We start from the raw sequence: 25,992 nt of genomic DNA on the forward strand, positions 1-25,992 counted from the left end.
TATATTTTTATTTGTTTAACACTTTTTTGGTTACTACATGATTCCATATGTGTTATTTCATAGTTTACAACGTAGAAAATAGTAAAAATAAAGAAAAACCCTTGAATGAGTAGGTGTATAATTGGTACTGTATAATTGTATAATTATTTTGATGCTATGGAAGAACAACTTACCTGCAGTTGTTGTCAGCAGCAGCCAAAAGAGAGATCCTCTGTCTCTGACAGTTCTGGGTTACTGCCAGACTGAGCAAAACATAGATAGTGTGTTTACATTTTACATTTTAGTCATTTAGCAGACGCTCTTATCCAGAGCGACTTACAGTAGTGAATGCATACATTTCATACATTTTTTTTTTTCTGTGCTGGCCCCCCCGTGGGAATCAAACCCACAACCCTGGTGTTGCAAACACCATGCTCTACCAACTGAGCTACAGGGAAGGCTAGGTGTGGGGAAGGTGGGGAAGGTGTGTTAAAAGTAATGTAATGATTAACGAGGCGATTGAATCAGCAGGACTTATTATACATAATATATTATAAATAATTTATACATGCCTCCTCTCAGTCAGCAACAGTCTTTCTAATGGCTTCATGAAACACAGGCTAGCCCCTTCAATTGACCCCACACGGAAATACTGAACTAAAAGAAACATTTAGCTAATTGCTAATGTCAGGCTGGGTCCGTAGCTCTATTTGGCATACGAAAATGTATTTTATTTGAAAGAGTTAGCTGGCTAGCTTGTAAAGGGACTAATTCAAGTAGCTTAGTTTTTTTCTGTTAGTTAGCTAGCTAGCTTATAAACGTGCTCAAATTCTAATAAAACTATAGACTATAGTTTATCATATGACTAGGGACAATGCAAGGGGACAATAGGGACAATGCAATTTTTTGTTGTTGTTTTGGCTCTGTACCAGCACTTTGGATTTTACAATGACTGAGGTTAAAGTGCAGACTGCCAGCTTTCATTTGATGGTATTTTCAACCATATCAGGTGAATTGTTTCGAAATTACAGCACTTTCTGTTCATAGTCCCCCCATACAGGTATTAAAGTAGTCAAAAGTTTAGTATTTGGTCCCGTATTCCTAGCACGCAATTGTGTTTTGTTTTGGTTGTGTTTCACATTATTTTGTGCCCAAACGAAATGAATGATTAATAAGTAAAGGCCCAAGACATTCAAATAACGATTGACATATTTTCATTAAAAAACGTTATTTTGAGGAATGTATTCATACTTTTTCATCCTTCTACAAAATATAGTCCCGACACAAATCTAGAGTTGCTACCCAAGCTGACTGGTCATTCTATCGGTTTGGTTGCCAGAGACGCGACCCAGTCGTTAAGTCTTTTTGTTCGGTATCTATGGATGCGACCCAGTCGTTCGTTCTAAATGTTCTACTGCCATACTGGCTGGCAACGTTCTTATCCCTTGCTTGCTAGCTAGCCAACTACGGCTAACGTACAGTCACGTCAAAAAGTGCAGCCAGAATAACAGCAAAGTAGCCACATTAGCATTTGTTTCAGCTGTTTTCTAGTTACATTTATTTGGATACGTCCATAACAATGAGCTAATGAGGCACGATTTCACCTGGCATAGAAAATGTGCTCACTTAATCAGGACACTGTTGTTCAGAGGAACTAGCCAACAACACAGCTAACACAATCCCCTCAAACTGAAGCTGGAAAGACTGCAAACTAGCTGTACTTTGTTTTACCTTTTTTCAATTTACATTTCTTAGTATATATCCATAAAAATGATGCCAGCTGATTTTGACTGGCGGAGAAACACTGCCTGTCTCATTTTTTACATTTAAGTCATTTAGCAGACACTCTTATCCAGAGCGACTTACAGTAGTGAACACATACATTTCATTATTTTTTTTTTGTACTGGCCCCCCGTGGGAATCGAACACACAACCCTGGCGTTGCACACATCATGCTGGCATTGCAAACACCAGGCTCTACCAACTGAGCCACAGGGAACTGTGTCATCCCGACTCCTGAAACCTTCATTACTGTGGGACAGCTGGAGATGAATTTGAATATTGAAACAATGTTGCAAATGTCGGAGAGACTAACAGCAAGGTTTATGCAAATCTCCGCTGTTGAAAACTAAATGTTAGTCAAAAAGAAATGTGAGATAATGTCTCTAAATGCTTTTTATAATGGAGATCAAGTTTATAAATTGCTTGACTGGGCTGATGAGAAAGCATTTTAATGTCATAGATTTAGCCGAAGGTAACTTGTGGAATAGACACCCGCTGGAATGCGGTTTTAACCAATCAGCATTCTGGATTAGACCCAACCATTGTAAAAAGAACCTATAGCCTCTTGTTGATTATCCCTTCATGTTATTTTGGAGTCACTTTTATTGTAAATAAGAATATAATATGTTTCTAAACACTTCTACATTAATGTGGATGACACCATAATTATGGATAGTCCTGAATTAATCGTGAATAAAGATGAGTGAGAAAGTTACAAATGCACAAATATCATACCCCAAGTCATTCTAACTTCTCACCATTACAATAACAGGGTAGGCTATGATATTTGTGCGTTTGTAACTTTGCTTTTATTAAACACATTATTTCCTCTTGTTTTCTATCTAGCATTTATTTTGCAACAGCACAGGGCTGTATGAACCTTGCTGTTAGCCACTCAGACCTCGGCAACAATGTTGCAAGGAATGAAATAGATTATCTTCCCCTTGCCATAGATAGAGAGCAAGCATGTCAGACGTCAGCGAGCTATTTTTCTGACCAGGTGAAGTCATGCAGCTGCATCATTAATATGGATATAAATGCCAAATGGAAAACTAATTAAAAGGGAATGCAGGCTATCATTTCAGAGTTTGATGTGACTGGATTAGCTTTTGTTAGCTGTTCATTTCTAAAACTCCCCATTACACTCTAGGGTAGGGATAGAACACTCGAGATTCCTGCCTTCACCAGCGGCTTCACAAAGTATTCACACCCCTTGACCTTTTCCACATTATGTTGTGTCACAGGCTGAATTTAAAATTGATTAAATGTAAATGTATGGGTCACTGGCCCACGTGCAATATCCCATAATGTCAAAGTAGAATAATGTTTTTAGAAATGTTTACAAATTAATTAAAAATGAAAAGCTGAAATGTCTTGAGTCAATAAGTAGTCAACCCATTTGTCAGGACTAAACGTTTGCGTAACAAGTCACATAATAAGTTGCATGGACTCACTCTGTGCAAAAATTTTGTTGAACATGATTTTCATGACTACCTCATCTCTGTACCCCACACATAGAATTATCTTCAGTCGAGCAGTGAGTATCAAACACAGATTCAACCACAAAGACCAGGGAGGTTTTCCAATGCCTCACAAAGAAGGGCACCAATTAGTAAATGGGTAAAAAAAGAAAAGAAAACAGACATTGAATATCCTTTTGAGCATGGTAAAGTTATTAATTACACTGTGGATGGTGTATTAACACACCCAGTCACTACAAAGATACAGGCGTCTTTCCTAACTCAGTTGCCAGAGAGTAAAGAAACTTCTCAGGGATTTCAACATGAGGCCAATGGTGACTTACACACAGTTACAGAATTGAATGGCTGTGATAGGAGAAAACTGAGGATGGATCAACAACGTTGTAGTTACTCCACAATATCAAATTAAATGTTATATGTCACATGCACAGAAAACAACAGGTGTAGACCTTACAGTGAAATGCTTACCTACAAGCCCTTAACCAACAATGCAGTTTTAAGAATAATACCTAAAGAAAAATAAGAAATAAATGTAACAAATAATTAAAGAGCAGCAGTAAAATAACAATAGCGAGGCTATATACAGGGGGTACCGGTACAGAGTCAATGTGCGGGGGCACCGGTTAGTCGAGGTTATTGAGGTAGTACAGTTGAAGTCGGAAGTTTACATACACTTAGGTTGGAGGCATTAAAACTCGTTTTTCAACCGCTCCACAAATGTCTTGTTAACAAACGATAGTTTTGGCAAGTCGGTTAGGACATCTACTTTGTGCATGACACAAGTAATTTTTCCAACAATTGTTTACAGACAGATTATTTCACTTATAATTCAGTGTATCACAATTCCAGTGGGTCAGAAGTTTACATACACTAAGTTGACTGTGCCTTTAAACAGCTTGGAAAATTACAGAAAATGATGTCATGGCTTTAGAAGCTTCTGATAGGCTAATTGACATCATCTGAGTCAACATCCACAGGAACACATCACCTGTGGATGTATTGCAAGACCTACCTTGAAACTCAGTGCCTCTTTGCTTGACATCATGGGAAAATCAAAAGAAATCTGCCAAGACCTCAGAAAAAAATGTGTAGACCTCCACAAGTCTGGTTTATCCTTGGGAGAAATTTCCAAATGCCTGAAGGTACCACGTTCATCTGTACAAACAATAGTACGCAAGTATAAACACCATGGGACCATGCAGCTGTCATACCGCTCAGGAAGGAGACGCATTCTGTCTCCTAGAGATGAACGTACTATGGGGTGAAAAGTGCAAATCAATCCCAGAACAACAGCAAAGGACCTTGTGAAGATGCTGTAGGAAACAGGTACAAAAGTATCTATATCCACAGTAAAACGAGTCCTATATCAACATAACCTGAAAGGCTGCTCAGCAAGAAAGAAGCCACTGCTCCAAAACCGCCATAAAAAAGCCAGACTACGGTTTGCAAATGCACATGGGGACAAAGATTGCACTTTTTTGGAGACATTTCCTCTGATCTGATGAAACAAAAATAGAACTGTTTGGCCATAATGACCATCGTTATATTTGGAGGAAAAAGGGGGAGGCTTTGAGGAAGGAAAATCATGAGGAAGGAAAATTATGTGGATATATTGAAGCAACATCTCAAGTCATCAGTCAGGAAGTTAAAGCTTGGTAGCAAATGGGTCTTCCAAATGGACAATGACCCCAAGCATATTTCCAAAGTTGTGGCAAAATGGCTTAAGGACAACAAAGACAAGGTATTGAAGTGGCCATCACAAAGCCCTGACCTCAATCCTATTGAAAATTTGTGGGCAGAACTGAAAAAGTGAGTGCGAGCAAGGAGGCCTACAAACCTGATTCAGTTACACCAGCTTTGTCAGGAGGAATGGGCCAAAATTCACCCAAATTATTGTGGGAAGCTTGTGGAAGGCTACCCAAAATGTTTGACCCAAGTTAAACAATATGAAGGCAATGCTACCACATACTATTTCCGTGTATGTAAACTTCTGACCCACTGGGAATGTGATGAAAGAAATAAAAGCTGAAATAAATCATTCTCTCTACTATTATTCTGACATTTGACATTCTTAAAATAAAGTGGTGATCCTAACTGACCTAAGACAGGGAATTTTTACTAGGATTAAATGTCAGGATTTGTGAAAAACTGAGTTTAAATGTATTTGGCTAAGGTGTATGTAAACTTCCGAGTTCAACTCTATATACTGTACATGTAGGTAGAGTTATTAAAGTTACTTAAGCATAGATAATAACAGAGAGTAGCAGCAGAGTAAAAGAGGGTGGGAGGCCATGCAAATAGTCTGGATAGCCATTTGATTAGAAGTTCAGTAGTCTTATGGCTTGGGGGTAGAAGCTGTTTAGAAGCCTCTTGGACCTAGACGTGACGCTCCGGTACCGCTTGCCGTGCGGTAGCAGAGAGAAAAGTCTATGACTAGGGTGGCTGGAGTCTTTGACAAGTTTTAGGGCCTTCCTCTGACACCGCCTGGTATAGAGGTCCTGGATGGCAGGAAGCTTGGCCCCAGTGATGTAGTGCCTTGCAGTCGGAGGCCGAGCAGTTGCCATACCAGGCAGTGATGCAACCAGTCTGGATGCCCTCAATGGTGCAGCTGTAGAACCTTTTGAGGATCTGAGGACCCATGCCAAATCTTTTCAGTCTTCTGAGGGGATTTGTCGTGGCCTCTTCACGACTGTCTTGGTGATGTGGACACCAAGGAACTTGAAGCTCTCAACCTTCTCCACTACAGCCCTGTCGATGAGAATGGGGTCATGCTCGGTCCTCCTTTTCCTGTAGTCCACAATCATCACCTTAGTCTTAATCACGTTGAGGGAGAGGTTTTTGTCCTGGCACCACACGGTCAGGTCTCTGTCCTCCTCCCTATATGCTGTCTCGTCGTTGTTGATGACCAGGCCTACCACTGTTGTGTCATCGGCAAACTTAATGATGGTGTTGGAGTCATGCCTGGTTGTGCATTCGCGAGTGAACAGGGAGTACAGGAGGGGACTGAGCACGCACTCCTGAGGGGCCCACATGTTGAGGATCAGCGTGGCGGATGTGTTGTTACCTACCCTTACCACCTGGGGGCGGCCCGTCAGGAAGTCCAGGATCCAGTTGCAGAGGGAGGTGCTTAGTCCAAGGGTCCTTAGCTTAGTGATGAGCTTTGAGGGCACTATGTTGTTGAATGCTGAGCTGTCGTCAATGGTATAGCATTCTCACATAGGTGTTCCTTTTGTCCAGGTGTGAAAGGGCAGTGTGGAGTGCACTAGAGATTGCATCATCTGTGAATCTGTTGGGGCGGTATGCAAATTGAGTGGGTCTCGGGCTTCTGTGATAATGGTGTTGATGTAAGCCATGACCAGCCTTTCAAAGCTCTTCATGCCTACAGACATGAGTGTATGGATCAGCAGTCATTTAGGCAGGTTACAGTGCCTTGCAAAAGTATTCATCCCCCTTGGCTATTTTTCCTATTTTGTTGCATTACAACCTGTCATTTAAATGGATTTTTATTTGGATTTCATGTAATGGACATACACAAAATAGTCCAAATTGGTGAAGTGAAATGAAAAAAATAACTTGTTTCAAAAAATTCGAAACGGAAAAGTGGTGTGTGCAATTGTATTCACCTCCTTTGCTATGAAGCCCCTAAATAAGATCTGGTATCAATTACCTTCATAAGTCACATAATTACTTAAGTAAAGTCCACCTGTGTGCAATCTAAGTGTCACATGATCTCAATATATATATATATATATATATATATATAACCTGTTCTGAAAGGCCCCAGAGTCTGCAACACCATTAAGCAAGGGACAACACCAAGCAAGCGACAACACCAAGCAAGCGACACCATGAAGACCAAGGAGCTCTCCAAACAGGCCGGGGAAAATATCCGAAACTTTAAACATCCCACGGAGCACCATTAAATCCATTATAAAAAAATGTAAAGTATCTGGCACCACAACAAACCTGCCAAGAGAAGGCCTCCCACCAAAACTCACGGACCAGGCAAGGAGGGCATTAATCAGAGAGGCAACAAAGAGGCCAAAGACAACCCTTAAGGAGCTGTAAAGCTCAACAGCAGAGATTGGAATATCTGTCCATAGGACCACTTTAAGCCGTACACTCCACAGAGCTGGGCTTTACGGAAGAGTGGCCAGAAAAAAGCCATTGCTTAAAGAAAAAAATTAGCAAACATGTTTGGTGTTTGCCAAAAGGCATGTGGGAGACTCCCAAAACATATGAAAGAAGGTACTCTGGTCAGATGAGACTAAAATTGAGCTTTTTGGCCATCAAGGAAAACACTATGTCTGGCACAAACCCAACACCTCTCATCACCCTGAGAACACCATCCCCACAGTGAAGCATGGTGGTGGCAGCATCATTTCCATCAGCAGGGACTGGGAAACTGGTCAGATTTGAAGAAATTATGGGTGGCGCTAAATACAGGGAAAACCATGAGGGGAACCTATTTCAGTCTCCCAGAGATTTGAGACTGGGATGGAAGTTCACCTTCCAGCAGGACAATGACCCTAAGCATACTGCTAAAGCAACACTTGAGTGGTTTAAGGGGAAACATTTAAATGTCTTGGAATGGCCTAGTCAAAGCCCAGACCTCAATCCAATTGAGAATCTGTGGTATGACTTAAAGATTGCTGTACACCAGCGGAACCCATTCAACTTGAAGGAGCTGGAGCAGTTTTGCCTTGACGAATGGGAAAAAAATCCCAGTGGCTAGATGTGCCAAGCTTATAGAGACATACCCCAAGAGACTTGCAGCTGTAATTGCTGAGAAAGATAGCTCTACAAAGTATTGATTTTGGGGGGGTAAATAGTTATGCACGCTCAAGTTTTCTGTTTTTTGTCTTATTTCTTGTTTGTTTCACAATTAAATACATTTTGCATCTTCAAAGTGGTAGGCATGTTGTGTAAATCAAATGATACAAACCCCCAAAAATCAATTTTAATTCCAGGTTGTAAGGCAACAAAATAGGAAAAATACCAAGAAGGGTGAATACTTTCGTAAGCCACTGTACTTTAGTGTTATTGGGCACAGGGACTATGGTGGTCTGCTTGAGACATGTTGGTATTACAGACTCAGACAGGGAGAGGTTAAAAATGTCGGTGAAGACACTTGCCAGTTGGTCAGTGCATGCTCGGAGTACACGTCCTGCTAATCTGTCTGGCCCTTCGGCCTTGTGAATGTTGACCTGTTTAAAGGTCTTATTCACATCGGCTGCGGAGAGTGTGATCACACAGTCGTCCGGAACAGCTGATGCTCTCGTGCATGTTTCAGTGTTACTTGACTCGAAGCAAGCATAGAAGTAATTTAGCTTGTCTGGTAGGCTCATGTCACTGTGCAGCTCTTGGCTGCGCTTCCCTTTGTAGTTTGTAATAGTTTGTAAGCCCTGCCACATCCAACGAGCATCAGAGCCAGTGTAGTACGATTCAATCTTAGTCCTGTATTGACACTTTGCCTGTTTGATGGTTCGTCGGAGGGCATAGCGGGATTTCTTATAAGCTTCCGGGTTAGAGTCCCACTCCTTGAAAGTGGCAGCTCTACCCTTTAGCTCAGCGCAGATGTTGCCTGTAATCCATGGCTTCTGGTTGGGGTATGTACGTACAGTCACTGTGGGGACGATGTCATCGATGCACTTATTGATGAAGCCAGTGACTGACAAGGTGTACTCCTCAATGCCATCGGAAGAATCCCGGAACATATTCCAGTCTGTGCTAGTAAAACAGTCCTGTAGCTTAGCATCTGCTTCATCTGACCACTTTTTTATTGACCGAATCACTGGTGCTTCCTCCTTTCATTTTTGCTTGTAAGCAGGAATCAGGAGGATAGAATTATGGTCAGATTTGTCAAATGTAGGGCGAGGGAGAGCTTGAAGAATTATAAAAATAATAATGTGCAAAGATCTTATAGACTTACCCAGAAAGACCTACAGCTGTAATTCCTGCCAAAGGTGATTCTAACATGCATTGACTCAGGGGTGTGAATACTTATGTAAATGAATATATATATTTTTTTACATGTTTTCACTTTCTCATTATGGGGTATTGTTTGTAGAGTGGGGAGGAAAAAAGAAATTGAATAAATGTTTTATTCATTGTGTAACACAACAAAATGTAGAATAAGTCAAGGGGTTTGAATACTTTCTGAAGGCACTGTAGAACCTTTTACCGTAAGGCATTGTAGAACCTTTTTTCGTAAAGGGTTCTTTTATCTTGTCCAAAAGGTTCTATATAGTACCCCAAATAAAGCTTTTTCTAAGACTGTAGGCTGAACCATAGCTATTGGCTTCAACTCCTAACAATAATAACCCATTAAAATGACAGATTAAAAGTGAAACTAGCTACTTTGTCTTTCTTGGCCAACATATATCCTCAGTTTCTGGACATACATTTCTTTGAACATTTGAGTAAATTAACTTGTTGGTTTGTGTCCAATATAGACATAAAACACTACTTTTCAGTTGTATCTCCCTCTCTAGGGCCTATACCATAAACTGAACAACCAGTTCTTTCAGAAGAGTGCTTCTGGGAGTGAAATATTGTTACAGTAACACCCTGCACTTGGATATGGGCCATGGCCAAATGACCTCCAATCTCTAGCACGGATGGAAGTTCTATTTTACATAGTATTTTTGGATTGATTCTCTGTCAATAAGTTCCAACAGTAGGCTAATATAACTTCTAAAACTGTTATGTTCCATTTCTCAAAACACATGATACCTACACAGTACACTGCAGTGAACTGTTACAATTTTGCTTCTGAGCATCACAATCTCATTATTTCCTAAAATGTCCAGGTGGGGCAATATACTGTGCATCAATAATGACTACATTTGTTATGGAATATTTTCATGATTCCTGTATCTGCAACAATGCGATTGGACCCATCAAGTTCTGCAATAATGCCATAGTTTTGATCCTACAGAAATACATTTTAGCCTACACTCAGCAAATGCAACCTTGTAGTCCACCCAGGCAGATTGTTCAAGATTGACTTGTCCTGAAGACTTCGGTAAATGCCTTCTAAACCGGCCACTAGGGGCAACACGGAGCGCTATTACCATAGGCTTGGTGTTATGGACAGGCGTGGTGGATGGGCATAATCCCATGACTTCAGATCAGATGGTCGTGTGTCCAATCCCAGTGGTAGACAATCATATCAAACCTTAACCTTTAACTTAACCATTCGTAATAAATGCCTGAATTGAATGTTTTAACCCTATCCAAAGCCTCAATGTCACAAGGGTCATATGAAAGGGGACCAAGGCGCAGCGTGTAGAGTGCTCATTCTTACTTTATTTCACGAGAACACTTAAACAAAATAACAGAACGACAGCCAACAGTTCCGTAAGGTACTCAGACAAAACGGAAAACAACTACCCACAACCCCAAAGGAAAAACAGGCTGCCTAAGTATGGCTTCCAATCAGAGACAACGAAAGACACCTGCCTCTGATTGGAAACCATACCCGGCCGAACATGAAAACCAACACATAGAAAATGATAACTACAACAAACCCACATAGAAACAGAAAACCCAAAATACCTACAAAACAAACCCCCCCTGCCACGCCCTGACCACCCTACTATGGCAAATGACCTCTTACAAGGGTCAGGACGTGACACTCTCACCTGATTTAATGGACCTGCATAGACTTGGAGAGGTGACAAGAACAGATGGCTGCTGAGAATTATACAATACCTTGGAAATGTATGTTACTTGTCCAGAGAAATAAATGTAATCAAATTCATATTAAACGTCTGTTGGGTATACTAGTGAAGACAAGAAGTTATGAGTAGCTCACTTACTGACGCTATTGCAACTAATCACACTCCCCTTATCATTTAGGCGGCAGTCCAGTGCATTCAGTCCAGCTCTGACTTTAATCCATGTCTCAAATAGACCAATACTTGGACACTTGCCTACCAGGGACTGAAACTTAGGTAAAATGCTATATTACGTTACACTAATATCTATAAATGCTTTCTTTATAAGTAACTGCAGTAGGCCTAATTACAACTGTTAAATGCAGCATATGTTATGACGTTTATAAAGGAATAACCATAATTGTATTGACAACTTTTAAGTGCCTATACTTTTTAAATATTGAGCCTTGGATGGCAACTTTTCTACTTGTAAATAATTCATTAATAATAGATTCGAGAATCAATTCACCACACACACACACACACACACACACACACACACACACACACACACACACACACACACACACACACACACACACACACACACACACAAGCACACAGGCCAGACGTGGTGCATCTGCCCCTCTGGGGGTGAACGGACCGACTAGATTTACGGATTTATGACACACCCTCCTTAAGTCTGGTCAATGTGAGAGTGAGCAGCCTTATTTCCCCTATCCCTGGAGCATGAGATTTGACCCCTGTTTCAACTCTGCGCCTTTATGCAGCTGCCATGACTGCTGTAAAAACAGACTACCAGTGGTGGAAAAAGTACTCCGTTTTCATACTTGAGTAGAAGTAAAAAGACCTTAATAGAAAATGACTCAAGTAAAAGTGAAAGTCACACAGTAAAACACTACTTGAGTAAAAATCTGAAAGTATTTGGTTTTAAATATACTTAAGTATCAAAAGTAAATGTAGTTGCTAAAATATACTTAAGTATCAAAAGTAAAAGTAAAAGTAGGAATAAGTAAAAATGCATTATATTAAGCAAACCAGATGCACAATTTTCACACTCCAACAACAAAACATCAATTAAAAACAAAGCATTTGTTATTCGTGAGTCCGCCAGATCAGAGGCAGGGGATGACTAGGGATGTTCTCTTGATAAGTGTGCGAATTGGACCATTTTCTGTCCTGCTAAGCATTCAAAATGTAAAGAGTACTTTTGGGTGTCAGGGAGAATATATGGCGTAAAAAGAACATTATTTTCTTTAGGAATGTAGTGAAGTAAAAGTAAAAGTTGTCAAAAAATATAAATAGTAAAGTACAGATACTAAAAAAACGACTTAAGTAGTACTTTAAAGTATTTTTTACTTAAATACTTTACGGCTCTGCAGACTACACCATCCCCATCACACTAGTCTGGAGTCAGACCTTTCGTTAAAAAACAAATTAATCTTGAACAAGGGAGAGACGTTTTTGTAGCCATAATATACAAATATAAATCTACAAATATTACAACAATGATCATCATAACTGCTTTTTTTTTGGTTGTTTGGGATTTCGGATATATGATTTCCACTTCTTTTAACAAGTTTATTTTCATGGTTCCGTCCGCCAAGAGAGTGTGAGAGAGAAAGATGTCTTGCCAGAGGCCTGCCATAAATCAATGTTGTAAAGTGGAATGTTCGCCTGCATTCCCCGGAATCATATGGAGAGAAACATTCTCAATATTCTCTAAAGACTTTGAAGAGACAAGATTCACAATGTCTTAGCTTTTGCAGGAATGTTACCAAATAATTAGGCATACACTCCAAAAATATAGGCTACATTTGTACAAAATGCAGCATATTCTTTATTTACTTTTTGGGAATTCATCACACCAGTTGAAATACACGAAGCTAAACAATTAAACAAATACAAAATAATTCTGAAAAGACAGGTCTTAGCCTGTAGCTACAAATAAAACATTACATTTGAACTAATGCGTAATTGCTTTACATTTAAACCCATAGTGTATAATCTACTTTCAGAATTATTTATATTATCAGTATCTGGCTACATAATCTACTTTCAAACTAGCATTCTCCGTAATTACATAAACATGTAGATTTGATTGAAAGCTGCAACTCGTAAGTAAGCTTTCAAATCAAGTTGAAAATACATTAGGTTGCAGCTAAGGTCTGCGAAGGGCCAACCTCGATTGTTTAAGTCACAAGAAAATAACTTGAAAAAGTTCATTTCCTCCATCATTTCTGTGCTGTATCAATAACATTTCCTTTCAATGACCGTGTTTTGTACATGTTTACGTCCTAGGCCTATTGGAGTACCCAATGGGCTATGTCCGATTCATGGAAATTACAATCAGATATACGTTTTTTTTTTTTTGCTGCTTGTGTTTACTCAAATAATATTGAACAATGTGAAAATAAACGTATTGTCACACATAACCTCTGTGCAACCCCTATTCTCAAATATCTTCAGGGCACAAAATGTCAGGTGAGGTGGCTATACGTAGATGCTGATAAATGGTACAATTACTGTTCTATAGCACGTGGAAGCTGTTCATCGCTTACAGAACTGTTGTGTGTAAACTTCCTGTTTGCTACAACATATTTGTGCCATGGACAACAATAACTGCATAGGTTTGATATATGTTTTAGGGGCAAATCAAGGCATAGGCCTACATCTAAAATCGTTAATTATATGTTATGATCACAAGTCATGATAAAACTGTTTCAGTGTCGAATTATTCATTCTAAGAGGTTCCGACAGAACCTCAATTATCTAAATATTGTTACAAATGGTGTAATTACAAGTCACCACTCTCGTTCATATCTACACATCTACACCTAACCCCATTCACACACATATCACATCTAACCAGCACAGGTTGGAGAATCTCTACCGAGTGTGATGCATGCTGTTGTGGTGTGAGAGGGTTTAATTAATGTATTCGTATAGGCCCACTTCGACAATAGATCGTAACAGACCAGTACGTAGTAAATCAGTGAACTGTAAAGGGAGGTACATGAGGTACAAAAGCTTCTAATAAAATGCACCATATGCCTGTATAACTTTACATACCTGCACAGTGCACTACGAGCCCATTCACTTCAGACCGTCCGTCCATCGTATATATTAGGGGATTTCAGTCCTATCCTGCTGGAGCATCCTATCATTGTCTCCATGAAGGCCCACAAGTTGAAGACGTGCATTTTTGTATAATATTGTCATTATTTGAACTTATCAAGGTTGGTGTTAAAATGTATATGAAATAATATAGGCTCAAATTAGGCTAGATGTCTGGTCTGATCTCTTGCAGAATCAGTTTTGTAAATCAATGCTTTCGTTCGTGGTTGTTCATAGCTTCACACTATTAACATATGTATTTAATTTTGTGATTTACTGACTTAGGAACGTTTTTTATTTTTGGGAGCATGAATCAAATAGATGACTTGGATTGAAATACATGAAATGGTCCATTTAGGCCTACAATGCAAGAGCAAATGTCCACATAAACGTAGCCTATATATTTTTCTATATAATATTTATTCCAAAAGTAACGTTTACCCGTAATGATATTGAAGCTGTTATGCACCAAGATGGATCCATTTTCACAAATATAACACGTTTTCCTATGCAGAATCCTATAAATTGTAATAATGCATTCGACATGAGTAGGCCTAACACTCACATGCATACGGATCAGAAGCTCCAAAGTCACCACTTGGAAGTCCCTCAAATGTGTAAGATGTCCAAGAGGGCTAGGTCTTACACAATGGAAGAGAAGTAGCCGACAGTTCACCGCACTCTCGGGTCACCACTGAGAGCAACAAAAGAGCAACACATTCAGAGGTGCCCTTCCACCGGCCCCTCAATAGGCCCCGAGCAGAAAAACCCACAAAGGCCAGCGCACTGACGAAGCCACGTAAGGACGGGGTACCACCTACGAGGGCACACACAGAAGGTACACGTATAGAGAGCCAGTCAGGTCACAGGGGTTGCAAAGGTCGGCCATCCCGACTGAAACGGACCTAATGGGACAGAAAATGTGCCCTCCGACTGAACTCGGCCTTCTCGCGGTTCGTCCCAAACTTCAATAAAGTACCTTTTCAGCCTCGCGACATGGAGGCGACAGGTTTTAGAAAGAGATTGGAGGGATGCTGAGACTGTGGAGTAGCTACACATTCTCTCAACTGTCAAGGGCCCCGTTTCCCAAAACATCTTAAGGCTAAGTTCATCATTATCCTTAAGATGCTTTTGGGAAAACGGGCCCTGGCAGCTACATAAAGGCTCCTGGAATTCGGCATGGTGTTACGTTTCATTTTTGTCCCTGATAGTTTTATTTCGTAAAGTTGCTAGTTAGTGAGTTGGGTTTATTTCTTTGTGAGAGAGGCTGTTGCCAAATTAATATATTCAGTCCCAAATAATTTGACTCTGCGGCGTTAAGATTGATGGTTCAGAATAGACTACCTCTCCCCTTTGTGATCTTCTGCCCCCCATCTAGCCGTTTTATCATTTCTATTCAAGTCACACATTTTAATAATCTATCAAATGCTTACGCTCTTTTCAAACGTGGCATGTTTTTACACCACATTTTGAGCTGGATAAGAAAAAGTTATTCCTCAAATGAAATGATTTTTGGAGAACTGTTAACTGAACGGTCTTTTTCATCGTGCAAGACATGGTAACAGGAGAGCAATTGCACAATATGAGTAGCCTATGTATTATTACAGTTGCATGGTGACAATAAATCCACAACACTGCCATATAGGCCTATGGAAAATCCCGCCACGATACCTTTGCAGTGTAGACTACTTACCAAGCGCAGAGGTGACGATGACGTTGCTCCAGCGCCACTTTTTAAAAGCACACTCTTCACTTTGACAGGGGAGGTCTCAGGGCCCAACAGACATGGGCTATTTTTAGAATGACAATCTCAGAAAACTAACATTCCATTTTATATCTGTAGAAATGATTGCATATTGAGAAGGCCCATGTGCATGCATATAAAAAACTATTATCAAATGAATGTTTTTTTTTTTACAAGATATTCTAGGATAATCTGAGGCAATGCTCGTAGATATGATCCTAGTGCAATATTGTGTAAGCTATAGTATAATTTATTGTCCACGATAAGGCCCCATAATCTGACTTCAAGTTATTGACTTTATTAGAAGACAAGAAAAACAACCTGTAATTGGGGCAAAACGGGAATTAACACAAATTATTATTGGTCCTATTTTGGCAATACGACACTGATTTGCAGAGTTATGTGCAGCTATAGGTTCAGTAATGAGCAGGAAACAGGGATCCAGAAAGTCAGGCAGAAGCCTATTCTACAGAGGGAGTCTGGTTGAGGGCCTGGTTGAATGGCTTGCCATGTTAATTGAATGTCCTTGAGACTAATGAGCTAGCATGTAGGATAGGACGCATGCAGCCAGGCTATAGCATCTTTTATTTGGAATAGAGTCATTGATTATTATTGGATTATGGAATAGGTCTATTGTGGATTATTAGGAATTAAGGGGGAATATGAATGGTGAATCTGATACACATGCCAACCTCGAGAACGTTGCAACCGGACAACTTTTCCAAACAAATGTATAATGCTTTGTTAGGCTGAACTATAAAGTAAATACAGTACTTGGTCAATTGTGACTTTCATAAAATATTGAAATAACGTTCACCACATCATGGAAAGAGCTTCTGTTATCAAAATAAATTATACTTGATCTCGATTGGTCATGAATGAAATCCATACAAACATGAAAGAAAACGAGTAGAACACTCACTGTTTTATTGACCAATATGATTATCACAAATACACTAAACTCTGTTTATTGCATTTTACAATAACCTGCTAAACACAACGTCAACACCACAAACTAAATTGTCATTCAAAATCCTGTTTTTGAAATACGCGAGGTAATTCACCTTGCAAGATCGATGTTCCCGTCGGTATGTTCCAGCATTTTTACCAAAAATAACTATGATGATAATGATATTCTTCCAGTGTTGCGCTTGAAATAAATAAATTGTGCATTTCACCTTGGGCAGCAGGGCAAACGAATGGCCCACAATAACATTTAGATACAATGTAGGCCTACATTTTTTTTTTCCTTCATTCAAAACATTTTCTCATAAAAACATCATTTTGATTCAGCATTAAATAACTTAAACCCTGTGTCGCGTAAAAAGAACCCATCGGTATTCGCATAAATCCATGCTATATAACATGCATTTTATATAACTTTGGACTTAAATGAAACCACACAAATAGCTACGAAAACAAAATATATTCTATATGACTGATTATTTTATTCTATAAATAATCAGTCATTTCTCTATCTCCCTTGAAGTGTTTTTTGTTGTTGTTTTGTTCGCCTTATAACGTTGTAATATCCTCGCCATCCTCTCCTCCGGAAAGTTCATTTGGAATAATGGCACCAGTGGCCGCGGAAGTGGCGACAGCGCCGGTTGATGAGGTTGTGTTGGACCCGGAGGATACGCCCGTGGTGGAGGATCTCACTTTGGTGTTAGGAAGCCTATGGTCTTTTTTCCACTTCATCCTGCGGTTCTGAAACCAAATTTTGATTTGTCGTTCGGAGAGAACCAATGTGTGAGCTATCTCAATGCGCCTCCGCCGAGTTAAATAGCGGTTATAGTGGAATTCCTTCTCCAATTCTAAGACCTGCTGTCGAGTGTAGGCTGTCCTAGACCGCTTGGAATCCGCTCCATTGTAATTCGGGTTCGCTGGAAAAGGGGAGAAGTAAATAGAAAGAAAGAAAGAAAAGCAGGGAAGGAGGGGGTAAACAAGAGTGTCCTCAACTGAGATATATGATGGGAATGGGCAGAATAAATGGCTAGATATGGTAGTTCTGGTGTGAGAAAGAATCTAAATGGGAAGTTAAGAACTTGTCTATCTCTCTGTAATTAGGGGACACTCACATCCAAGTATGCGCTAAATAATTAATGCAAGATTACAAAGCGCAGTCTTTTTTCTTTCGTTTAATCTCTCCCCCTCTTCTCTCCATCGCGCACATAGACTACATAACAGCAGAAGCCACATGGTGATACGGCTGCCAAGAGTATACCTCGGCTATAAAATTTATGGTGGGTGTAATTACCGACGCTGAGTCGTAAATCCGCCTCAATTGTGCCATTTCAAAAGCTTCTCCCCTATCGTAGCAGGGGCTGGGAAGGAGATGGGAGTTAGAGGCACTGATAAAGGGAGGGAAAGGAGGAGAGAGAGGAGTAGAGAGTGGAGAGAGAGAAAAGACAAACACAGAGACAAGTTGCCTACCAGTGCTGATGTGAATTTTCTTCATCCATGGGTATACCACGGGCTGCTTGGAGGAGGCTGAGCTATTTGGGTGCTCCGGTGTAGCTTGGTTGCAGGCGGAGGACGCAGCCGGTGGGGTGGTGGGGGACATGGGTAGCTGTGGGGTCTCACATGAGGCTGGCTGCCCTTTCCCTGCAAGCAGGTGCGCAGTATGGGGTAGTCCATGTCCCCTTTGCGTGTCAGGTTCAGGGATGCTTGCACAGTTATATTGGCGCTCTTGGTAGCTCGCCCGCGGAGGGTATAACTCCTGATGGTGATGCTGGAAGCCAGAGCCAGGGTCCCTTGCGCGGCTGTAATATTCGGGGCTGTGGTCGGGGATGTAGCTGTTTTGTGAATATTCCTCGCATGGAGGAAATTTCGGATCAATGTAGGTAGAGTCCATCAAATACGAGCTCATGATCATTAATTTCTGGAGTGGAAAATAATTTTTCTAGCTTTGTCGTTTTTCTGCTCCATAAAGCCCTCCTACTTGCGAGCAGCCCTGTAAAGTTACTTTTACCACGTGACCCCACGGCCCAATAGCAGAGTGAGAGGTAGTCCCCGGATAAGGAACCAAAGGTTTTCGAACATACCTTCGGTCGCCATTGTGGGCATAATCTCTCTCTCTCTCTCTCTCTCTCTCTCTCTCTCTCTCTCTCTCTCTCTCTCTCTCTCTCTCTGTCTCTCTCTCACGCCATTTGTATTACCAATACAATCAAAACAAACACTTATTATGTGAAGTGTACCCTTTCATTATAGTTCTATTATCATCATCATCATCATCATCATCATCATTAGTATTCAGAAATAGAAATGGAGGTAGAGAGACATATGTGAATGGATAATCGCACGCAAAATCTCAATAACAACTGGGCTGCTTACTGCAAGTAAAACAGCGGCAGGATTACCTTATTCCCAAAAATAAAGGCAACCCTGTCTAAGAATATCCGGATGCTGCCTTCAAACAGTCCATGAACGTTCGCGTAAATCGTACGTGTTATGCATACGTTCCAGTTCCAACTAAGCGAGAGTTTTTGAAATGAGAACTGGACCCATATCAGAAGACAGAGGACACCAGAGGTACACCATTACTATACCAGTATACATTAGCTTTTTAGGTAACTACAACATCACGAAGTATACTGAAGTACAAGTAAAAATGTAATACTTTGCATTTGAATACTTTCAAAAACGGTCAAACACATTTCACTGCTTTAAAATAGTATTATGTAGATGCCAATGATACTGCAATATCACTGGCATTATGGTTGAATATCGCAGTATGACTTTATACCTTTCTCCGTCGCATTCTCTTTCTCTCTCTGGATAGAGGTCTATACATTTGAACAAGAAACTACATAAGTATGAAATGGTGATCCAACTAGTAAACAAATCAGTATTACGTTACTCTGAAATGAGTCTCAGGGACGTGTTTGTCCATCGTGGCTTCATCTTCTTCAACACAAGTGGCTGTCTAAGGGCACGTGTATAGGTTATTCATTTGACATCCGTTCTAGCATGCGGAGCAAATAACGTCATCCATTACAAACCCCCCCACACTGTTGTGTTCAGAAAAGTAAATCATTGCAGATAAAGCTGTCAATTTTGAGTGGTATCACTTGCCACAGATGCGTTACAGGCGCAATTATACTGTAATTAACTGTTGGCCAAATGTATTCGTGTTTTTTATTCCATCCTTTAAATTATGCACGAGACCACAAATCACAGGACTGTAGGCCTACGTATAATCAGTCTGTGAACTTTATCGCTTAATAGACTAATAACTAATTATAATAATAATTTTTAATAAATGTAGAATAAATCTAGCCTACTACGACAGGGATGGATTATAAGAACATAAGGATCAGAACACGAGGTCAATCACCTGCTTGCAAATCAGCGTCTAAATTCGAGGTGGTGGTCTTCTTTTAGTCATTTGTCAACATGATCTGGTGAAAATAACATAGCAGGGCAGATGTTTATGGTTTGTTTATGTGTAGAGCGCGCCCGCCATTTTTATTACTTTTGGCAGCGATGTTTGAGGCGTTTTATAGGGCTATAGAACACAGTAGGCCTAAATCAGTCCGCTTTAAACGATCGCTGGTTGCTTACATGTTTTACTAGTACAGGCAGACTAGTAGTAGTATACCTTTGCTTCCAGATAGCCTACTGTACAAAATATATGCCTTTGAACGTCCTTACAATGCCTAGGCCTGGGCTTCTTCTAGACAATGTAGATTGTTTGTAGGTTAGACACATATTTTGCACAGACTTCTTCTGAGATTTATGGCTATTCGTGCCCTATTATTCATGCTAACACGTGATACAACGCAGCTATAACCTACTGAATAGAAGCGACAGTTGAAGCAGACGATTATCTTGACAGACGTGGGATTTCAGTAGCCCATGTATTCCTGTAGAGACGTACTTGCGATTGTAATATATTAACACAAATTCGGTTCTACAGGGTACATATAGACAACTAATGAGTATTTTCCATTGTAGCCTGAAAAGAAAATATCGAACTGTCAGAATTCTGTTGAAAATCTGTCAATAAAATATCTGCAGTAGCTATTCTCTCTCTCTCTCTCTCTCTCTCTCTCTCTCACACACACACACACACACACACACACACACACACACACACACACACACACACACGAAAAAAGTAGCCTGCCTTTGAGGTTAGTCGCTCCTCTAAACTATGAATATTCAGCCACGAACACGGTGCACGGTGGTGGGTAGCCTGCAAAGCGCCGGCATGACAGCACAGATGAAAAATAAGTTTCTATTGTCCCCAACGATTTCTTGTGCTCGCCTGCCTCGCTATTACCATACTGACCGCTCGGTAACCTCTCTGGCTGCCATCCTAGAAGTTAATGAGAAGACGGAGATGAAAAATGTATCGTGCATGGTGTGAGAGTGACCTGTTTCAACAATCTAATAGTCTACTAAAATGGTGAATAGGTATATTCAACCGAATAGCCTGGAAAACGCCAATTTAATCTTCACGTTTTTATTGATGCACAATTAAAAGATGAACATGTTCAGATGACTTGTGAACAAGATAATGTTATAGATATAATATAATATCATAAATTGAATGGATTGGAATAGAATAGGTGCAGGTAGGCCTACAAAGACGTCAATCACCTTGGTAACCATATAGGATAGACAAGAGAAGAAGAACACATACACACTTTCTTGCTCATCTAACATTAGCATCTGCAAATCTCGGCATATGATTAAGCAATAAGGCCCGAGGGGGTGTGGTATATGGCCAATTCATCCAACTCACGACGCAACGCAGAGTGCTTTGACACATATCACAAACCCCCGAAGAGCCTTGTTGCTATTATAAACTGCTTACCAACACAATTAGAGCAGTAAAAATACATGTTTTGTCATACTCATGGTATACGGTCTGAAATACCAGCTTTCAGCCAATCAGCATTCAGGGTTCGAACCATTCAGTTTATAATTAGAATTTTCGCACTCCCCCTAGCACTCGCCCCCGCCTTCACAGGCCCGTGCACGCCCCCAAGTCCCATCTCACCCCAGCGCCAGTGTTCTGGACGCTTTTTAATATTCGTTAGACAGCCTGACCTGCGTTTCACCCCTCACGTTTGACTTCCAATAGTTCACTGCCAAGGATTATTGATGGGCGAAAAGCAATGAATTCTTTCTATCCACAAATGGATTTCAGATCTCTCCCCTAGTTCAATAACTAGTTATAATGTAGAACTACAGGAAGATGAGGCCCTTAGGCAAACTCATTTGATGTTTCATTTGTTCATGGGAAAAATGGTGAACCTTTCTTTTTCTTCACAGAACACCTTGCGGAATGTTCTCCTTCACAAACATAGGCTGCACACTGTAACAGAAAACTGTAAATGATACTGTAATTGTGGGTGTTATCAACAGTAATATATTCTGAAACGTTTTACTGCAGCATACTGTCAATTATGGTGCATTGTGGGAAAATGTTGACGGTGGGGAAAGAATTGCTGTATTTCGAATGGCACTGTAATTCCACCCCACAGAATACAGTACCATACCGTATCTTTGGAGCACTAAAAACCTTTTGACCACTAGTGTGGTTGCATGGTAATGTAGCTTCTGTCTCATTTACATATTTTGAGGCGTGCCTTGTAAGAGGCTATATTTGTTGCACCCACGAGTTAGAATGCGGTACCAATTTAACTCCAATGTGGTTATAGGGCCCCAGAGGCAGTCAGTCTTAAACCTTAAATGTTTGAGCATTTTCCCATGTCATTTTGATCTGTTTTTCCATGTAGTTGCTGCCAGTTTAGAAACCGTTGTTAAGGCCTCTAGAAGTGTATGTAATATAAAAACCCAAATATTAATTACTATACTGTAATGTGTAAACACTTAGCAGCCAACCTGCTTGTACCAATCCCTTGTAATTACAGTAAAATACTATGGAATACAATCTCCCCTCAATTAATTTCATTCATCCATTCACTCACTCATTCATTCATTCATTCATTCATTCATTCATTCATTCACTCATTCATTTCGATTATGGTAGCATTTTCTTTTTTTACAGTATAATACAGTACATGTACGGTAATGTACTGTGTGGCATTACACAGTACTTGCTTTGATACTTTGTTTATATTATAGTAGGTGTACTGTAATATTAAATACAGAATTGTACTTGCCACTTAGATGCCTGTAAACTACTGTCAAATTCATAATAACCCTTTTACAGTGCATATCTGTAACACACGATATGCATGCAACACAAATCTGTAGGCTACAACATTGATAGGAGGATAACACAAGATTCGTTGTTCTTTCACTGAATGATTGTTTTAAATAGATATCTTTCAGAAAATTAGAACCCAACATGTGTGAAATAATCTTAATGATGTTTATATAGTGCAATAAAGAGTAATTGTTGTACAATGGAATTTGCGTCCATAGGCCTAGGTCTAGTTAAAACGAACTTCTTAGCATGAAAGCAAATAGCATCTTTTTGCTAATATCACCGCGCCCAGTGCATTTCACTGGCTTTGCTATTATCAGGGAACACTGCCCTCTCTGTTGGCTCTGCAGGAAGGGACCGAATGGGGCAGGTAGCCTATTGTTTGTGCAAAAATAATAAACAACTTACCGATACTGTACATCTCCCCTTCATTCTGTATCGGTCCTCATTTCGTTGTCTGCAAAATAAAATAACAATAAGAAACAAGATGATGAGCAGGATAAGATACTAGAGTTCAAACTCCCGATTGGCGCGGTGGTCTAAGGCACTGCATTTCAGTGCTAGAGGCGTCACTACAGACCCTGGTTCGATTCCAGGCTGTGTCACAACCGGCCGTGATGGGGAGTCCCATTGTGCAGCGCGTCGTTAGGGTTTGGCCGCGGTAGGCCGTCATCGTAAATAAGAATTTGGTCTTAAACTGGCTTGCCTAGCTAAATAAAAAACCTGCAAAAGTATATATATTTTTTCATCCCAAATTATTCGGAATGGTTTTAATAACAGCCCTAAAAAAAGTGTAGCCTATGATGTCCTGAAAAACAACAGAAGGTAATGTCATTGGACGGTCAGGATAGCCTTCAGTATTTTCAAATTTCATAACTAAAAAACACAATGGACATTTTCGTTTAGAAATGATCTTTGTCGCAATAAAAATACAGGGAATTATCTAATATATTAGCAGGTTTGAAAAGGCTAAAATACTGTGAAATACAATCTTTTTTGTCATCGAAAAGCAATCGATACGAATTAAGTCATATGTCATACATTTCTAACGACAATTTCTCTTCTCTCTGAAATCTCCCTGAAATGTCCAATATATATATATATATTTAGAAATAGCCACATACGCATGGGCTATAACCTTCCCCATTAATAACAACAACGTTAGTGTTCTTGACTTTGCATTGTTTGTTGTATCATTTTATATTTTCATTGCCACTTTATCCTCCCAACCCCTTGTCTCTCATCCCCCTCCTTCCAGTTCATTTCTAATTGAGGTGAGGTGTCCCAGAAAAAGCTATAACAAGTGATCTTCTAGAATTGGGGCCGAGGAGAGATATTAAGGACAGGTCGGTTTGGGGTCGTTAAACTGGAATTATACGTTTGGCATTTCCTTGGGCAAAAGTTATATTTATAGAAATCCCTCGACTTCGATTCAGACCATGCTGAATAATGTTCAATTGTCAAAATGAAGATTTTGTCACCGCATTGGGTATATTCAAGCCTGAAGCGTAAACGATTTTGATTGTACATCATAACACTTGCAATCTCTATAACTGGAATTCGGACCCTTTGTTGAAAAAATACAGTTTTTTTTTTTTTGCATCTGTCTTACACTGGCAGTTTTTGGCACTGAAATGAACACACTAAGAAATCCAATTAATGTCATAGGCCTGCATGCTCAACTGTGTTTAATTCAATCTCATAATGAAACAAATTCATTTCATGAAGTGAGATTAATATAATCTGAAAATATTACAAAATAACAAACCATTAAGTCAAGTATGCAAACAAATACAAAATAATGATATAGTTTTCTGTTCATCGAGAAATATTTGTTGGCTTCTGGAGGTGGGTTCCTCTAACAAAAAAAACGAGGCAACGTTCTCAATGCCTCATAACTCTTACATGATCTAAACTAGGCAATGGTTTTCTTATTGGATGAGTACTTGCCAATCACTGTGATACCATAGATGGAATACAGTCAACCGGAACAGTAAAGAATAACTGAGCTTAAGAACAGTGAAGAACTTAACTCCATTCCAATGCATATTATGCAGGTGAATCCCCTCTTTAACATCCTTATTCGCTATATGGAGGTGGAGCATGTTAAATAGCACCCCCTATTGGCTTCCCATCTCTTCATCTAACAGGAAGTTTTGGGGTTAATACTCAACATGAACCCATCAACTCACTGCATCATCAGGGCCCGGAGTTCCTCCTTGACCCTTCTGTGAACTGACCAGGAAATACTGGGCCCTAATTACAAGCTACAACATAGGGCCCAGAGTTCATTGGCAGGTCACACGAACATGGAAAACTCAAGGCAGCAGAGGATCTTACCAATATCAATATCAACCACACAACTTTCCCACGTAAATAGTGATGGATACAATATTACAATTGGGACTAAACTTGTTGCTCTTCTACATCCAGTTTGGCTGCAGAAACACCTTCCACGCCTTCCACACCTAATCCATTCCTCAACTACAAAAACAAACATAAAATCACAACCATGCATTGATTAAGGGATGGATGACGTTTATCAACCGGCCTTCTACCGTCACAGGCATCAACTGGGCTGCCCTGCAAAGATATTAAAGACAGATGAAGCATTGAGCAGGGACTACGATCACACACTCTTCAGTCTCTGAGTCATCAGTATGATTGCTTCAGCAGTACCTCCTTCCTGGTCCCAACCGAGACAGCTTGTTATGTTTATTCAAGTAGAAACTAGTCATTTATGCACATGACCAAGCTCTGGAACCTGACTGCAATGGTTTGGATAGCAGCTGTTGACATCAACACACACACACACACACACACACACACACACACACACACACACACACACACACACACACACACACACACACACACACACACACACACACACACACAACTATGTAACATATTATAGAATAAAGCATTTGACCATTGTGCAGCAAAGTGAAGTAGGCCTTTATCCAAAGAAATATATACTCCGTTCTGTATAAAGATGTATGCCTAATGAACAAGCATAAGTAG

The 25,992-nt window shown here is 40.1% G+C and overlaps 2 protein-coding genes across 19 annotated transcripts in view; both read right to left on the reverse strand.

Moving 5' to 3' along the window:
- The window catches only part of hoxc10aa (homeobox protein HoxC10aa), an 85,705-nt gene that overhangs the window by 9,921 nt on the left and 49,792 nt on the right, over nucleotides 1–25,992 (reverse strand). For 9 of the 17 annotated variants that reach the window (XM_045692202.1, XM_014135569.2, XM_014135576.2 and 6 more), the window contains one exon: nucleotides 23,377–23,425. The exons of 1 other annotated variant lie outside the window; for it this stretch is intronic. The gene's annotated coding sequence lies outside the window, so the exon portion shown is untranslated. Of the gene's footprint in view, nucleotides 1–173; nucleotides 243–23,376; nucleotides 23,426–25,992 lie in introns of all 17 variants that reach the window. 7 more of the 17 variants (XM_045692203.1, XM_014135574.2, XM_045692204.1 and 4 more) reach the window with 2 other exon arrangements.
- Nucleotides 16,833–20,845, reverse strand: hoxc4aa (homeobox protein HoxC4aa). 2 transcript variants are annotated; one of them, NM_001139530.1, is given in 2 exon segments: nucleotides 16,833–17,668; nucleotides 18,219–18,730. In NM_001139530.1, coding segments are annotated over 2 exon segments (810 nt in total). In that variant the 5' UTR covers nucleotides 18,661–18,730; the 3' UTR covers nucleotides 16,833–17,300.

Source organism: Salmo salar, chromosome ssa13, assembly GCF_905237065.1.
Source record: "Salmo salar chromosome ssa13, Ssal_v3.1, whole genome shotgun sequence".
Taxonomy (NCBI): Eukaryota; Metazoa; Chordata; class Actinopteri; order Salmoniformes; family Salmonidae; genus Salmo; species Salmo salar.